At 37.2% G+C, this 18426-nt stretch overlaps 2 protein-coding genes and 1 long non-coding RNA gene across 25 annotated transcripts in view; all 3 read right to left on the bottom strand.

Annotated features, from left to right (window-relative positions):
• LOC122638198 (regulating synaptic membrane exocytosis protein 2-like) overlaps nucleotides 1-9059 on the bottom strand; it is an 89695-nt gene extending 80636 nt beyond the window's left edge. For 15 of the 23 annotated variants that reach the window (XM_043831005.1, XM_043831007.1, XM_043831014.1 and 12 more), the window contains exons 1-2: nucleotides 7905-9057; nucleotides 858-1062 (exon numbers count right to left, since the gene is read on the bottom strand). In XM_043831005.1, coding sequence (XP_043686940.1) covers nucleotides 858-1062; nucleotides 7905-8014 — 315 coding nt within the window. In that variant the 5' untranslated portion in view covers nucleotides 8015-9057. Of the gene's footprint in view, nucleotides 1-857; nucleotides 1063-7904 lie in introns of all 23 variants that reach the window. The other 8 variants (XM_043831004.1, XM_043831001.1, XM_043831015.1 and 5 more) reach the window with 3 other exon arrangements.
• A 210-nt stretch (nucleotides 9060-9269) lies between these two features.
• Nucleotides 9270-11587, bottom strand: LOC122638203. Its single transcript, XR_006329376.1, has 2 exons — nucleotides 10967-11587; nucleotides 9270-10013 (listed from the first exon to the last, which is right to left on the bottom strand). It is a non-coding gene; the product is annotated as an uncharacterized LOC122638203 (long non-coding RNA).
• Nucleotides 11588-12761: 1174 nt separating this feature from the next.
• LOC122638200 (exostosin-3) lies at nucleotides 12762-17641 on the bottom strand. Its single transcript, XM_043831027.1, has 10 exons — nucleotides 17438-17641; nucleotides 16806-17346; nucleotides 15877-16718; nucleotides 15565-15780; nucleotides 15270-15480; nucleotides 14937-15193; nucleotides 14701-14828; nucleotides 14323-14599; nucleotides 14148-14252; nucleotides 12762-14078 (listed from the first exon to the last, which is right to left on the bottom strand). The coding sequence occupies exons 1-10, from the start codon at nucleotides 17639-17641 to the stop codon at nucleotides 13974-13976; spliced, it is 2886 nt and encodes a 961-aa protein (XP_043686962.1). The 3' UTR covers nucleotides 12762-13973.
• Between the last annotated feature and the right edge of the window lie 785 nt (nucleotides 17642-18426).

Below are 18426 nucleotides of genomic sequence, written 5' to 3' on the forward strand. Positions count from 1 at the left end.
TACATAGATACATACTTATGTATATATATGTGTGTGTGTGTGTATAAACATACGATAAGAGTTAATTGGTATACTACCAGTCCTGATGATGGTAAGAGAGTGGCGAAGAGTATAAGAGAGAGAGAGAGAGAGTGAGAGAGAGAGACAGAGAGAGGGAGAATACGTTCGCTATAGATCAATTATTTCCACGTATTTCAGGCGTGCGACGACGACACACGTTGGTTATCCTCTTTTATACTAGCGAAGCTTCGTGAGTGTTTCTAGGAAACTGACATCCACCCATTAGTCTCCTTTCCACCCTTTTACGTACGAGCGCATGTAAACCGTTTATTGGTCCGCACCAAAATTGACTTCGTTAAACGTCGCTATATTCATTTTCCATTTTGAAATAGAAGAAAAGGAAAAGAAAATGTAGAAGGAAAGAGCAATCGCTGGTTGCACGACGTTGATAAAAAAGAAAGGAAAAGAAAAAAACGAAAAAAAAGAAAAACAAAAGGAAAAGAAAAGACAAAAAAGATAATAACGAAAAAATTAGTTGCATCGTGTGAGTATGTGTGCGAGATTGATAATATAGAGAAAAAAAGTGTATATGGTAAAAAATGATAAGTATAATAATAAAAAAAAAAAAGATTAATGACAATAATAATGAGTTCGTGCGGCTACGAATCTATGTACGTATATATATATATATATATATATATATATATATATATATATATAAATTTTACAAGAAATTTCTTAATTTATTTTTCATTTTTCTTTTCCTTCGTTAGCTCGTTCACCCTTCTCTTTCCTTCCCCTAATTTTTTTCTCTTCTTCTTCTTCTTCCTTTAATCTTTATCCAATCTGAAGCTTACCCTACGCGAACGTAGAGTGACCTTTCCACCGCAGCGTGCACAGCACCGGATGTGGCAGTAGTTGCAGTTGTGACCAATGCCGTCGGCAAACTTGGTTTTCATGCATACTTGACACGTGGCGTTAAGCTCCACCCCAGCCTTCTTGTGTTTCTCCGAACGGGCTCGTATCGTTTCCTCCAGGACTTGAACCTCGTCCTGCTTTCGTCTGCGAACATATAGATGCATACGCACATTGAGATATTGACGTACTAATACAGGAAGAATCTTTATAAAAGACAGACATACAAAAAGAGAAAGAGAAAAAGAGAGAGAGAAAGAAAGAGAGAGAGAGAGAGAGAGAGAGAGAGAAAGTATATGGAAAATGCGCCGCAGGACGATCGATCGTCAAACGAAAGCCAACAACTCGAGACGAGCATACTTTTTATTACTTCTCGATCTATCAAAGTGTATATCTCGAATATGTCTGACGTTCTAATAAAGATCGTAATAAGAATATGTGTTTGTTGAACTATCCCCGTTCCCTCTCATAAAATATCCTTAGAATCTTTAATATTCAACAAAGATAATAGCAATATAGAAATTATTAAACGGTCCATCAAAGAAATTCAATTGAATGTAATATTGTATGAAAAAAAAAAGAAAAAAAGAAAACAAAAAATTACGGATATAAATTATGATGCGTGTGTGTGTTTTTCTTAATACTAATATAAAATATATGAAAATAGAAATATATATATATATATATTTTTTTTTCTTTAATAATAAATACGTATAAGTATATACATATGCTTGTTAGTTTAATACGAATTTGTACGAAGAAAAAAAGGGTCATTCTTCCGATTTATAATACATACATGAAAAAGAAGTAAAAGAAAAAGAACAAATCAATAAGTTTACACGCAACGGAAGTACGGAATTACAGAGTTTTCCTTTTCGTAGTAACCTCTTAACAGGCAACACCTCTTTTCGAAATTCTAAGTAGTTGTAGGTATTTTCCTCGAATCCTTTGACGAAGGCTTATGTCCTCGTTCAAGGACTTCCGTGAGTCCGTCGCCGTGACGTCATGATAGGCGTCAACGGTCCTACGAATTTCTCTCTCTCTCTCTCTCTCTCTCTCTCTCTCTCTCTCTCTCTCTCTCCATCCTTCACATTGAACCAATTTAGCCACGTGTATCGTACCTTCGCTAAAAATGAAACGAGTCTACCACGTCGTTGAACGTGCGTCATTACGTGCCTTATCTGTCGCTCGAGTGGAAATATTCAAATACGTTTGAAGATTGAGATACTCTTTAATGAAAGAGAACGTGTTACGTGGAAGGAATACGTGTTTCGACTTAAAGGGAGAGCAAGTTAAAGAAGAAATTAAAAAAGAGAAAAGAAAATAAAAAAATAAAAAATAAAAAAATGACAAAGCACATTTCTTTATCTCTCTATCTCTCCCTTTCTCTTTCTCTCTCTCTCTCTCTCTCTCTCTCTCTCTCTCTCTCTCTCTCTCTCTCTCTCTCTCTCTCTCTCTCTCTCTCTCTCTCTCTCTCTCTCTGTATTTATTTATTTTTATTATCTGCTTTTTTTTGAACTTATCTTTAATTACTTTTTATCGAACTACTTCATATTCGCGTTATAACTTAAATAATATAGAGGAAGCTGAAGAGTGAGGGGGGAGAGGGATGGGGGAGGAACACCAATAAAAAAGAAAAGATGAAGACGACGAAACACATCTCGTTTTCTTGCTTTCTTGTTTTACATTCTCTTTTTTTCTTTTTGATCCTTGATCAATTTTTCTTTTATCGGACTATCCCGGATTATTTGTTACTACGCGAGATACACGATATATATATATATATATATATATATATATATATATATGAAATTTATTTTCTAAAAGATTCGTGCGGCGAGGTAAAAAAAAGAAAAAGAAAAAAAAAGTAAGAAAAAGAAATAAAAAGAAAAAGAAAAAACAAAAAGAAAAAAAGAAAGAAAGAAAGAAAGAAAGAAAGAAAAGAGCAAAGAGAAAAGAGAAGAAAGAGAACTACAGAAAGAAAAAAAGAGGGGGTAGAAAGTGGAAATAGAAGGAGAGGGAGAAAGAGGGGGAAAAGATTTGAAAAGAGGAACTCGAATTTGTGTGAGATAGAAAAGCACGAGGGAGTGTAATGCCTCGAGGCAATGACTCGGAGCGTATCTAGAAAATTGAACTTTATTGCGCGATTTATCTTGTAATATTTCACGCGCGTTCCATCCTCCGTCGCGTTATCGTGCTTCATTTTTTCTTTCTTCTTCTTCTTCTTCTTCTTCTCTCTTCCTCCTCCTCCTCCACCTCCTTCTCCACTGTCTCTTTCTTTTACTCTTCTTCTTTTTCTTTTTCTTTTTCTTCTTTTTCTTCTTTTTCTTCCCTTCCCCTTTTCATTGCTTTTCTTTTCTTTTCTTTATTTTTTTTCTTTTATTCTCTTTTCTTTCCTCCTAAAAATCGGAATTCGATTCGATTCGACTCGTTTAATGTCGCGAGACGGCCGATCCGACGACTAGAGAGGAAACCGTGAGAGATTTATCAGATCGGATTATTACTCGGTGTTTCCTCCTCGTTTTTTTCCCTCCCTCCTTCTGTCTCTCTCTCTCTCTCTCTCTCTCTCTCTCTCTCTCTCTCTCTCTCTCTCTCTCCTCTTGGAGATCTCGTCACAACTTCGTTAACCACTCACAAATTGACGTCGTGGCAACGTGATAAGTAAAATCCGTTAAGCCCGATTTTTCTCCTTGATATTAAATAAAATCTGAGTATTTCTACTCGAGGTTCGAATTTTCATCGTTGAAATTAACGAGATCCCTCATGCGTTACGTCTATGATACGATAGAAATTTTCTCTCGAAGTGCGGAAAAGATAACTACTTTATATCACGAACGTCGAAATGATTCAAAATTAAAACGAATTCTTGCTCTTTTTTTTTTTTTTTTTTTTTTTTTTAATTTTCTTTCTTGGAAAAAAAGAATCTTCGAAATGAATATTTAGTTGCGAATTGTGTACGATTAAAAAGAACAAGAAAAAGAAAAGGGAAAAAGATATAAGAAAGTTGGAGAAAAAGAAGGAAATCGTTTTGATAGCTCGATTTGAGCTGGTTCGAAAAGGTCGGTCTTAATATTACAAGAACGACAGAAAATAATATCGGTGCTTGCCTGGGCTCCCTTAATTATTTTATCAATAATCATGCACGCAACGCAAAGGCGACTACCGCACTCGACGAAACTTTCGAGTACTGTTTCCCGAGTCCTCTCTTTCTTCAAACCCTTACCCTCCAATCAACCAACCAACCAACCAACCACCCACTTTCTTAACCAACAACGTTAACCACCCCTTTTCGTTTCACCCTCGTGTTCTGCTCGAGCATCGTGCTTGTCGCGATATCGTACGTGAGATCGAAAGGAAAAAGCTTTGGAGCGTTAATAAAGCACCTACACCCTCTCCCCTTCCTACCCTACCCCTTCACCCTTCTCCACCACAACCTTCCATCCCTCTTCACCGCACCACCAAGAATTATTATCCATACGCGTAAAGGTGTGAGAGAAATAACGAGAGAAAAAAAAAAGAAAAAGAAAAAGAAAGAAGAAAAGAAGGAGAGGGAAAGAGAGAGAACACGATGAGAAGCGTTTATTAAAGTAAACGCACGCGCGGGACTCACCCTCCTCTTCCATCCCCCAGTGTTTTTCGCTCAAATGGTAGACACGAATGGTAGCCAATATAATACTAGTAATATGGTAAGTGTGTGTGTGTGTGTGTGTGTGTGTGTGTGTGTGTGTGTGTGTGTGTGTGTGTGTGTGTGTGTGTGTGTGTGTGCACGTACGTATGTATGTAGTTTAAAGAGAACCAAATTTATAAGTGATATTTTTCTTCTTTCTCTCGTTCCTTTTTCCTCTTTCATTTCAAAAATGTTTTCCCTCAATCGTTTTCCAGACTCTCCCTTTCTTTCTAACTTTCTTCTTTTTTCCTCTCTCTTTTTTCTTCTTTAATCTTATTATTATAATAAAACACAGATACACGGACGCCCATATACACCCACGCAATAAGAAAAAATAATGGATGAGAGGATAAGGATGAACAGATTGAGATGAGGATCGTATGAAAATTTTTGTCAACCGCTTAGATCTGAAAAAGGATATAAAACTCGTATATAATCCTATCGTTTTGCGTTACTATCCTCTCTAGCTCTATTGTAAGAAAAACCGCGTAAAGTCTATAAAATACCGCAGAGCGAGAACGGTCGTCGTTGTACATACATATGTATTTATGTATGTATATAACGCGTCCTCCGCGTCGCGATAATGCGGAGAACGCGCGCGCTTCTACGTAACAAACGAAGAAAGTTCCGACCCTTCGAACGTGTATCGTCGCCCTTCTTTTTCTTTCTCTCTTTCTTTCTTTCTTTCTCTTTTTTTTTTTTTTTTATTTCTTTTTCTCTCTTTTTTCTACGTTCCAATGAAATGTCACGAGATATCGCGTTCCTCTTCTTTTCTTTTCTCTCTCTCTCTCTCTCTCTCTCTCTCTCTCTCTCTCTCTCTCTCTCCCGTTGTTTTTTTTTGTTTGCTCTAAAGAGCAAAGAAGCATTCGTATGTGACGTTAATCTCTATCCTGTTAAGTGTATATAAAAAAAAAAAAGAGAGAGAGAGAGAGAGAGACAGAAAAAGAAAGAGAGGAATTAAAAGGGATATAAAAAAGAAGTATATTATCAAGAAAAAGAGATAGAGAGAAAGAGAGAGGGAAAGAGAGAGAGAGAGAGAGAGAGAGAGAGAGAGAAAGCGATAGTCCATATTTTCGTTGGTCCCTGTAATTTCCTTTTTTTTTTTTGTTTTTTACGAGTTTAGGTCCGGTTAGGCAGAGAGAAAACGTGCCATCCATCCGTAAACCTCTCGTATATATCTCACCTTTCCAAGAATTTACCGTCCCAATCTAGTCGCTTTCACAGGCCATCATCCACGAGAGTCGCAGCTGCAATGCCCTATGCATACCCTATGCAGCTGCGACTCGTTGCTAAGCCACGTAAGGGCTTTCGCCGTTTTGCATTTTGCACATGTATCTACATATGTATACGTCCCTCGTCTCACTAACCCCTGTCCACGTTTACTACATCAGAAGAGAATCTTATGTTGATACGAAACGAGCATCACGTCTTACTCGTTACTCCAACCAAACTTCTTCCTCCTCGATCGTCTTAATATCGAATTTCCTGTTTCTCTCTCTCTCTCTCTCTCTCTCTCTCTCTCTCTCTCTCTCCCTCTCCCTCTGTGTGTCTCTCTTATTCTACGAAATCATTGAAAGTTTATCGATTACAACACAGCGACAATTTCATCCTCGAGAATAGATACGTTCGATACTCGGATTCTCAAAAAATTCGTCTTACTTTCGATCGTAAATATGAGGTGCAAGGAAATAAAAGAAACGTAAAGAAAAGCGAAAATAAAAAAGACAAGGAGAAAAAGAAATAAAAGAAATAGAGTTTCATTAAGCAACTCTACTCGTTCGCATTTGCGAATTTCCATCTCGCAACACGTGCAACATTGACCCACTTAGTTCACCGGTGCAACGATCATCGGCGGTTAGCGCGACTTGGTACAATCGATAAGGGTATATAATTTTCGAAAAAAAAAAGAAGAGAATATAAAAAAGGCAGAAAGGAAAAAATAGAAAGAGAGAGGAAAAGAGACAGAAAGGGAGAGAAAGAGGGAGAGAGAGGGAGAGAGAGGGAAAGAGAAAGAGGGAGAGAGAAAGAGAGAGAAAGTAGAAAAAAGAAGTGGACCACGATTTTGTCCCAAGATAAAAACTCGATCGATCGAACGTACGAACGAACGAACGAACGAACGAACGAACGGAGACTCGGCGTTTCTCTTTGTGATTCGACGCTCGGACGAGTCTCGTTTCGGGTCGGTTTTTATCTCGCTCGGGCGAAGATCCAAAAATATTTCCTTAAAGCGCGGCAAGAGTCTGTATATGTGTGTGTGTATGCGTGTGTATGTACGTACAATGTACATATATCTATACAGACACACATACATATATATATATATTCTATATATACATATATATATAGAAAGAGCAGAGAAAGAGAGAAAGAGAGAGAAAGAGAGAGAGAGAGAGAGAGCAGGTGAGTAGCAAAAATAGATGAAAAGGAAGGATAGGTCGAATGCATAGGACCACCTGATTCGTCGAATGATTTTCAACGAGATAATGAATTCAAGGATAAAAATTGAAGTACGTATTTCGAATAACAGGTGACCGTACAACGTTCGATAGCCCCTTGTGGTGCTATCTTTATCGTCCGACCATTAAAATCCATTACTACTTGCCGCACGACGAGGAGGACGCGACCGTAGACGTTCGCGTATCTACTTGTCGCGGAACGCCCACTTTACTTCTTCACGAGAGAGTGTGATCTTACAAAACGAGAAAGAAGAGGTGTCGATCTTCTAAAAGGAAATTTAGCTTGGAAGTATGGATATAAGTAAATATGAATGACAATAAGTAAGTCAGTAAGTAAGTAAGTAAGTAAGTAAGTAAGTAAGTAAGTAAGTAAGTAAGTAAGTAAACAGTAGGACAGGGTCAGTCCCCATCCGCGATAGTCTCGAAGGTTGATAGGATAATAGAAGTTCTATCGATACCAAATCAAAATGATAAACATGGTCGATATCATTGACGTTATATACATATGTTAAAACATCAGAAGATAAAACGAATATAAAAATATTCTTTCTTGGAGGAAGCTTTTCACGATCGTTCCAAGTCCACTTCAACGAGATGGAGTTGAAAAAGATAAAATCGATTAGATCGCGAGATGTTGTCCATTGTAAAAAAAAAAAAGAAAGAAAAGAGAGTATAGGACTCTCGTAGAGTATAGGACATAAATATAGAATCTTACTACTTAGCAGAGAGAGAGAGAGAGAGAGAGAGAGAGAGAGAGAGAGAGAGAGAGAGAGGGAGAAGAAAAAAGGAAAAAAGAAGAAAACAAGAAAAAAAAAGGAACGAAAATAAATGATATTCTCTGCAAACGAATAAATTTGATCTTTTACCTCATAATCTCATTCGCTTTTTCCTCCTCCTTCTTCTGTCGTATCATAACCTCCTCGATGATGCGCCTCTCCTCGGGAGTGAGGTGCGATATATCGGGTAAGTCCTCCATCACGGTCTAAAGAGATTGGGCGCGTTTTATCACGGGTTGGAGGTCGGGGTCTAACGCGTTGATGGGCAGGAGGCTGGCCAGCGGCCTGGCTAGGAGGCCGGCTATGCAGCGCCAACACCGGCGACGTCGCCGACGAGAGAGCGCGACGGACTCGCGCGTACGTTCTCCTCTCGAATATGCGAACGATATATAAACTTCTGTTGTTATTATATTTATTATTATCGCGGGGTAACGCGCCTTTTCTACGACTACGGGATATCTAAGCCCTCGTCGCCGAGTCATCCGACACCTGGTGAACGCACCACCTTATCACCGAACGCCCGCGAACACGCCCGCGACGTTGCGCCCTCGCTTTCTTTTTCTTTCTCTTTTTCTTCTTCCTCTTTCACTTCTTCTTTTTCTTCTTCTTTCACTTCTTTTTCTTCTTCTTCTTCTTCTTCCTCTTCCTCTTCTCCTCTTCCTCCTCCTTCTCCTCTTTCTCCTTCTACTACTTCTTCTCCTCTCTCTCCTCTTCTTCTTCTTCTTCTCCTTCTTATTCTACCCTCCTCGCTGAGAATAATTCCCAACGCGTTAGACTCGATAATCCACCTAAGATTCGTTCCCTTATCTTCCTTTTTGTCCTCCTCCTTGTCTTCGTTCTCCTCCTTATCTTCTTCGCCGTCGTCGTCGTCGTCGTCGTCGTCGTCGTTGTTATTATCCTTGTCCTCGTCCTCGTCGTTCTCGTTCTCGTCCTCCTCGTCGTCCTCGTCTTCGTCGTTGGTGTTGCTCGTCTTACGATTACCACCCGCGACATCCGTATGACAAATCATGTTTCACAGACTTTTAGGAGGTTCTCGCATTCTCTCTTCCCTCTCCGTCGTACCTGGTCCAACTCTCGGATCCAGCATGGAACGACGTCGAGGGACGTTGCTCTTAGGATGGAGAAAGGAAGAGACGTTCTCTCCTGCTAGACTTTCAACCCTTTTTCCTTCTCTCTCTCTCTCTCTCTCTCTCTCTTTCTCCTTCTTTCTGTATCTATCTATGTATCTATCTATCTATCTATCTATCTATCTATCTATCTATCTATCTATTTATCTATCTATCTATCTATCTATCTCTTTATCTATCTATCTCTTTTAATCTCTCTACCTCTGTGACTTTCTCTCTCCTTCTCTCTCTCTCTCTCTTTCTTTCTCTCTCTCTTTCTCTCTCTTTCGATCAACGAGGACTACATCGATTTGGAATGAAAAGGGGGTCACGGGTAGCGTGTTGCCGTGTTCCCGATATCCTCGAGGAAGGACCAAAGGGTCGTCGTCGAAGCTCGTGTTTTGTTTTCGTTCCCTTTTAAACGGTAGTACAGGAGTACATCGATTGAGGGTGAAGGGAAAACGGGTCACTGGGCTGCCACCACACGGCTCGACTCGACTCGACTCGTCTCGTCTCTACTCGACTCGACTCGACTCGTCTCGACTCAACTCGACTCGACTCGACTCGACTCGACTCGTTCGTTCGCTCGCTCCCTTGCTCGTTCGTTCGTTCGTTCGTTCGTTCGTTCGTTCGTTCGTTCGTTCGCTCGATTTCCTTCTTTTCGCGATTCTCGCGCTCTTCTCCGGCTTCGATTATGCGCTTTCCCCTTATCGTAGAGGAAAAGAGAGGTCAATGGCTTGCCTCTATCATTTCAAACTTTTCTATTTTCCTCCTTATCGTTATTCTCCTGCTCTTCTTTGCTTGGCAATCGGATGATTATAAAAAGTTAGAATAACGTTATAGAAGTGCTTGCATTCTTCTAACTGGCAATTTAAAGAAAAAGGACGAGGATGGAGCACAAGAACAAGATTGACCCTTTAGCGATGTCGTTCGTATCCTCCTACCACGACGATATATATATATATATATACATACGTACATATATATATATATATATATATATATATATATATAATGTAGATAACGTCCTTTATTTTCTTCTTACTCCATGCATCCACCTTCTTCTTGTCCAGTTCACGTTCCGTTCCGTTCCCTGTTAATCCGAGTAATAAACGCACTGGTAATTTCCACTGCCGATTAAACGGACAAAAATAATAGAAAGAAATGAATAAAAAAAATATATATATATTTATATAAATATATATATGTATATATATATATATATATATATATATATATATAAAACGAGGAACGAGCTTATAGATAAAAGAAGAATAAGAAGAGGAAGAAGAAGAAGAAGAAAAATAAGAGGAGGAGAGAGCAAATGAGGTTCCGCGCTTCACGTGGCGGCCGACGCGATGATGGCGCTATCCACTGCGAGCCCTCTCCGCAGTGACCGCGACACCCACACACACTCGAGATATATCGCGCTCCTATCCCGGATCGTTCCACACCCATGAGAAAATTTGCTTCCTCGAGCGAGGTAATCCGTTACCTCGCCAGTTGTAATTAAATGTCTTCTTATTTCTTCACGATTATTATTAATATTATTATTTCTCTTTTTATTCGAAAACGATGAGTTAGTTATCTTTCTGTTTCCTTCTATTTCATTATCTCTCTCTCTCTCTCTCTCTCTCTCTCTCTCTCTCTCTTGTTCTCTCTCTCTCTTTCTGTCTCTCTATCTATCCATCTATCTCTCTCTTCCTTTCGATCAGATTCTTCCTCCAGAGAAAAATACAGAACGACTTCGATCAGCTTCGAGGTTAAACACCCACCGTTCTCGAATCTCGCGAGAAGCACGCGAGAACACGCACGCGAGAAAACACGGTAGAATCAACCCCTGCGGTATACTAAAACGTTCGGAAAATATCCAATTCCGAGTGTGTCGCGATAGAATCCAAAGTGAAGAAAGCTGGACGAGCTCTGTCTCTCGTTGCACCTTTACTAGCTTAACTATTCCTCCCTATCTCTCTCTCTCTCTCCTCTTTTCTTTCGTTTCCTTTTCTTTTCCTTTCCTCTTTTCTTTTTCTTTTTTTCTTTTTTTACTTTCTTCGAACGCGCGACGACGACGACCCTCGAATGCGCTTCCCTCGAACGGCCACGATTATATCCGTCGACTCGGCTCGCGATTGGTACTACTCTCGCTGACGATACGGTGTCCTTCTCTCCCTTTCTCCCACTACTCGACTCTCTATCTCTCTATCTCTCTCTCTCGCTCTCACCCTATCTCTCTCTCCGTCTAGTTCCTCCCTCCCTCGAACCTTCCACCGCACCTTCGGACGCCCCTCCCTGCAACGAAACGAACGATGCCGACGAGAGCCGATCCCGACAGGTGACTTTTAATTTCCCCCCTTTTCCCCTTTTTTTCTAACCAACTCCAAATCTTATTGCGTTCCTTTTTTTTCCCTTTCCTTTTTCCTTTCTCCTCTTTCTTTCTTTCTTTCTTTCTTTCTTTCTTTCTTTCTTTCTTTCTTTCTTTCTTTCTTTTCCTTTCCCCTCTTTTTTCAAACTCATACACTCGGCCAAAGAAAAATTTTCATTCTTTACTTACTCCTAGAAGATAAATTCTAACGTAATTATTTCGACTAGTCGTTTATATATCGAATAGACCGTGATATATAGATAGAGATAGAGATAGAAGTAGAGAGACGGAGAAAGAGAGAAAGAGAGAGAGAGAGATGGGGAAAGAGAGTGAGATAGAACGTTTTATCGGGAAGAGAGGGAAAGAGAGAGAGGGAAAGAGAGAGAGAGAGAGAGAGAGAGAGAGAGAGAGAGAGAGAGAGAGAAAGCGCACTTTGTCGCACTTGCGTGCAAACGCGGTTGCGCGAGAGAACGAACAAACGAACGTCTCGTCCATCCACCATCAGCCGCCACCCCGCTTTACCTTCCCCTTCCCCTTCCCCCCACCATTCTCCTCGCTCACCACTCTTCCTGACCGCTCCCACCTGACCACCAACCCCCCACCACAGCTACTGTCGGCTTACCACTACCACCTATATAACGACGACGCGGCCACCGTCGACGAATTCCGAGCGAATGCGTGTGACGGATCTAACGATGTATGGTGTGGTAGGATAGTGTGGTGGTGGTAGCAGTGGTGATGGTGAAGGTAGTGATGGTGGTGGTGGCACCGATGGTGGTGGTGGAGATTTCCCTAGGAGGGGTGGGAAGACGTAGGAAAGGGCGCTTGTCGCTCCGAGGCACGTCACTCTCTCTCTTTCTCTTTCTCTCTGTTTAACCACCCCTTTTTCGCCGGTCCACAAACCGTACGATCGCTAGACGATCGAAAACTTTCTTCTTCTTCTTCTTCTTCTCTTTCTTCTTTTTCTTCTTCTTCTTTCTCCTTCTTTTATTTCTTCTCTTTTTTCTATTCTCTTACATATCTTCCGATCGTTTCGTCGATCTATTTCGCACGATCGAGCGCAACCTCATGATGATGAAGAAAGGAAAAAAAAAAGGAAGAAAAAAAGAAAAAAGGGAGAAAGAAAGGAAAAGAAAAAAATCCAAAATGAGTCAGGCCAGCGTTAATAAATAATGGGATGCGGTGTAAGGTACGCGCCAATCGCGAAAAGAGATCGGTCTTACGTCGCGAGTCTACTCGCCATTATTGATCGATTCGTTAGCCAATCGAACGAACCGCCGTGGTGGCGCTGTTATCATTCTTTTCTTCTGGCGCCAAATTTGAAAACGTTTTTTTACTTAAATCGTCTTGTTTATCCTTGTCAAATCTTCTTTCTCTTTTGTTTTATTTCTTCTAACGTTTTCTCTCACAAAATAAATACATTTTTGAGTTTTCTTTTTTTTTTTTTTTTGTAATTTACGATATTTCCAAGTAAACGTATTAATTTTTACAGCATAAATTTATATCCATAAACATCTATTTTTACATGCAGTCTTACAAAGAACAACTTATTCGACTTATAATGTTCCTACGCACATTATATTGAATTTTATCGATTTTCTTGGTCGTTTAAATCGTCTTCTACGTAATGTCAAATTTCTGACGTAACTCGTGATAAATGCATTCGGTGTTCATATGTTCCAATAATGTTCTTTGATATGTAAATAAATGTAAACGTGTTAATTAAAGACATTGTTATAATTATAATTATTAAAATTCTTGCTTGGATAATATTGATAGTATCTCAGAATTAGATATAATTAATTGCACTTGCATTTCTTTAGAGGTATCTCTTTCTCAGCCGTGCATACTTTTCAACTAATAATAAAATACAAATTCAAAATGTGTGTATGTCACGTTTTGAAAATATTTTTGTTTCGCATCACGCATAACTCATTGGATCTGTTTAGCTTAATGGACTCTGATTACATGGATGATCACGCGTTATTTGCGCAAAATATAGTTATATCACTCGCTCTGTATGTATGTGTATATGTATAAATATACACATACACATATATATATAAGTGACATATTTTAAATTACAAGTAAAAATGTGTTCTATGCTTTAATATTTATATAAATAAAAAATGATGCAACTTTTGTCAAAAATCAATAAACACTCTTTATCACGTGTCTAATAAATGCAGGTACCATCGTCATGTCGCTTATGATAAAAATAAAAATAAAATAAAAAAAAAAAAAAAAAAGAAACGAAGAAAATATTATTGCTACAATAATGCGTATATAACACGCATTATGCACTCATGCCATGATGAAAAGATTTTTTAAAACAATCGATAACTTATGACTAAGCTGTTCATTAAAATTTGTCTGCCAAATATGGGCAATAATAAATTCACTTAAAAACAACGTCAATCGAAATTTGATATGATCAAAATTTTTACAATACAATCGACATTACCATATAGGAGATATTAAAAAGAATAATGGCTCTACCGATTAAAAGGAAAAAACAGTTGAAAGAAATTACTTTTCCTATCTCACACACGACTTATTCTAAAGAAAAAGTATATCAAATAATACGATTAATTCAAACACATTAATGAACTTAATGTATAATAATATATAAACTGTGGGTGTATATATACACAGGGACTTTCATATTTTTATCTATACATTTCCGAGAATCTATATAAATTTAAAACATTTCTGTTTGTCGTGAGGTATTCTCGTTTTAAATAATATCGAATCTGCACGATATTGCGTATTTAAAAGTGGCATGTATCCAAATACCTAAAATATAAAAATTTCAGAATACCAAGTCGAAAGAACATTTATGACAATTTTCAATTTTCAACTAACCTGAGAAAAGAAATTAATACACCTGTGTCTTTCTTGGAAGTGAGTATCGTCCTCTGATAATGAAACAGGACACCCAGGACATCTGAACGTCCATCGAGATGTTACCTAAATGAAAAAGAAAATTCTTTGTGCTTATTCGAAGATTCATTGTAATAAGGATCGTAAATATTCTTACTTTAACGGGTGGTTTCCTAGTAACGTGTGATATTAAAAAATTCATAGCTATATCTTCGCAATTCATATATTCGTCGACTTTATCCCGTATAGCTTGTGGTAACCAGTATGTATACAAATATGTATAATGTTTGTGTATAAAAGCAGCACCAGTTAAAACCATTGATAATTCACAGGAATAATTTGAATTGTAGTTCCACGAATTATGAAAATTTGGATCCCATGCATGAAATCGACCAGGAAATCCTACCACGCGATCTCTGTGTTCTCTCCACACCCTAAGAAAAACGAAATCATTGATATAATAATATCATTATTAATAAAATAAACTCTTTTCTTTTTTTTTAAATGAACAATACACAACACGTACTAAACATACCTAAAACCAAACATAATCTCGTCGTGTCTGAGATGAGCGTCGTCGTCTATAGATAAAACAGCTTCAGTTTCTATCGCATCGAATGGAAGAAATCTATTGTTTAAACTATTTCTTGAAGCTTTAATTACCTGTGTTCGTATAAATCCAAAATTTATCATAATAAATCGAGTTTTCTTTTCTCAAATCGTGCCATCAAATAACATTGAAAGATAGAAAGAAAAAAAGAAAATTCGTACATGTATAGGAACTCCAATATCCGGCCATTTTAAATCTTCTACAGGTGGTTTTGGACTATTCCATACAACAAGCACTTTGTTCAGATACGGCAAGCCGTAAAGTCTCGCTAATGAATTAATAAGAACTTGTTCTCGTTCGTAGGTGAGCATAACTATTGTAAATTGTTCCCTAGGATAATTTCCACCTAAAGCTTCGCTAAATTCTTTACCTGCACCTCCAGAACCTTTGCCAATAGGTCTAAATCCCATTTCAGATCCTATCGTTTAAAGATGTAATATATTCGTAAATTAAAAATTATTACGATTATTATCTTTGATGTTTATTTCATATACCTAGGAACTTGGCATCGCTCGGTAGGATCGTGTCGAATGGTAATTGAGGATAAAGATTGAAAGGATTCATCCAATCGTTCCAAATTTCATGGCCCTGAATTAACATGGTAGTATAATTTCTTTTAAAAGAGGGTGATGCGTACGGTGGTTCTAAAGGACCCAAACTTTCTTCTGCTTCAGGTTCAGCTATTATAGTATCAGCTTTCAAAGGCTTTGAAAATGATACAAAAAATAAAATAAATTAAATAAAAGAAAAACGGATATTGATGATATATTTGATATTATGTTTTCTTACCACAAAGCTTTCATTAAAGACACTTGGACTAGCAGCTTGTGGTGCAGGTAATGGAGGTATACCAAGTCTATCTCTAATAGTTGCAATAATAGAATCTACTACACCTTGAGCAGTACTTAAATAATGTTCCCATATTAATCTGCCTTGTCTACGCATCGATAAAAGATCGCTGTCTGGTACAGCACGCAATAAAAAATGCATTTCCGTTACTCGAACCTGTAAAAAAATTTTTCATTGAATTGACCTTGTAATTTAAAAAAAGAATATATATATATATATGTAATCTCCATTTCTAGATATACGTGTATTTACTTTAGGTAAAAAGATCGCTGCTTTACGCCAAGCTATTACTTCGTTATAACTCAATAAAATTTGATCACCACCTAGAATAACTGGTATTGCTCCAGATCTTAAAGCTTCGTATAATCGTGCCTGTATAGAGGACGTAGTTATCAAAGCAGCATCGCTTGGTGCTAAAATCAAAGCAAACGTAGATTCCTTTAATATAGATCTTCTTGAAGAATCAGTCCCACAGAGAGACCAATCAAGCACTTCAACAGTTTTTCTTTCTTCTGATGCTGGTATACATTCAAATTGAATGAAAAATTTATCCAGGGTAGTCCCACTATTCATGTCATTTAAATGTTGCATAATAAAAGCATCTAAATTATTTTCATCCATATTCAATTTTTCCAAGTCTACTTCTGTATCATTATTTTGATAGAACGTAGAAGAACTCTTGGAACCTTTCATCTCTCCTTGAAATGATAATAAATATTTTCTTCTTGCAGGTAACATCTGCGCGCAATCTTGCCAAACATCACCACCAGGTGGACCCAAAATTGGAGGTATGATTAAATCAAAACCTTCGCGGAATTGATTTCTATAAAAAGTTGATTGCACTATTATGGCTCTGCTAGTATTCTGTTTAACAGAAATGCTTCCAGAATTAACCGACAAATCTCTACGTGCAAGATTTAACAATATATGGTTTCTACCATCCCCTCCCCAGTATGGAAGATCCTGTAATTTATTCACGTCCAAAGCTGTCCAGAATTTTGGATAACCTTGTTGTTGTACCGACAATGCTTCTCCAATTAAAACCACATAAATGCATGCTTCTGCAGGATTTCTTGTAAGATGTGGATTGTAACCTGACGAATGATAATATATGTACATATATATAGATATATACACTGATGCAACCATAACAGAAAAATCAACTTATGCATATTATTTACCTAAAGTTTGTTTAATGGTAGTTTTTAAAAAACCATCCACGTCCCATCCTGTATTGACTACAGAGAATTGATCTGGATCGTATAAATATACTGGAAAACCACTTGTTAACACGCAACGACTGTGATCAAAACAATTGTACATTCTACATGGACTTGGATCAGTACTTGCTAACGTTTCAGGAATAACATTTGCCAATATTCTTTTAGGTGGTGCTAATTCCGGCGTATTCCTTTCAACTGCTTCTCTTTTTGCTACTTGTGCTTGTTCCACGCTAATCTTCAGTCTATCGAGATCTCTTTGTTGATGCAATAATTCTTGTTTCAAGCTCTCTATTCTTTGCGTCAAACCAGTAAATTCAACCTGAAGTCTATGTCTTTTGGCACCCAAATCTCTGAGTTCGTTAGTTACTGATACTTTGATACGTAACATTTCTTCTATTCTCATTTTTAATTCTGATGCTTTCATAGAAGTAAATTCTTCAAAAACTTCTAACGTCGAATACGTGCGATAAATATCTATATCCGGAGAAACAGATTCTACCTAGAAAAATAAACAAAAATTTATCAACGTAAAAGTTAATTTATATTAATAGATAGATAAACATGAAAATATTAATGATCATACAATATACCTCTGATAAATAATAGTGTGTAAGTAATGGCACAATAAAAAGAATTGTACAAGCTAATATTATAATTCTAGATAGTTTAATCTGAGCTATCCAGTGACAAACTTCCCTTCCTGATCCATCTTGATAACAAGAAGGAATATTAACAACAGAGTTTGAAGTTTTTCCCAGCATCTTGAATTTATATCGATATAAATTTTTGTTCATAATTATTCGGATGTTAATGTCGTAAAAATTGTATATGTAATACTTGCATATACCTATCAGAATAGAAAAAAAAATATATATATATACATGTTGCATATAAAATATAATGGTTATTATATAAAAAGAACGCAGTACTTACTTAATATCACTTAACTGAGATTCTAACATTAAATATCGTCATGTGTACAATAACATTGTCTTCACTTGTATTACGAATAATTTACAAATATAAAATGACAATCACAATTGTCATCTATGTCCAGTTGAACAAATCATATTTCTTCAAAGTATTCATAGTATCACAGAGCTAATAAAATATATATTCTGTTATAAAACTTATTCATGATTTATATTGAAAAATATTATTATTTATACTATGTATATTGTTTATACTATGTACATTAATAGAGCAAAAGATAGAGAGAGAGAGAGAGAGAGAGAGAGAAAGAGAGAGAGAGAGAGAGAACGTAAAAAATTAATAGATTATTGATCTTGAAATGTCAATTAATCCGGTAACACAATCACTATGAATTCTTAGGAAACATGTTTACACATTACTTTAGATATAATATAGAACTTACTGTACTGGTTCTTTTATGGATTATATGTGATCCACACAACACACACACACACATACACACACATATATATAAACATATATATATACATCTATACATTTATGTATATATATATATATATATAAATATTATATAGATAGCTTATTAGAGCATGGATCACGCATCATCTATCAAGAGAGAACGAAGCCAGTAACAAATACGAATTGA

Source organism: Vespula pensylvanica, chromosome 2 (genome assembly GCF_014466175.1).
Source record: "Vespula pensylvanica isolate Volc-1 chromosome 2, ASM1446617v1, whole genome shotgun sequence".
NCBI lineage: Eukaryota > Metazoa > Arthropoda > Insecta > Hymenoptera > Vespidae > Vespula > Vespula pensylvanica.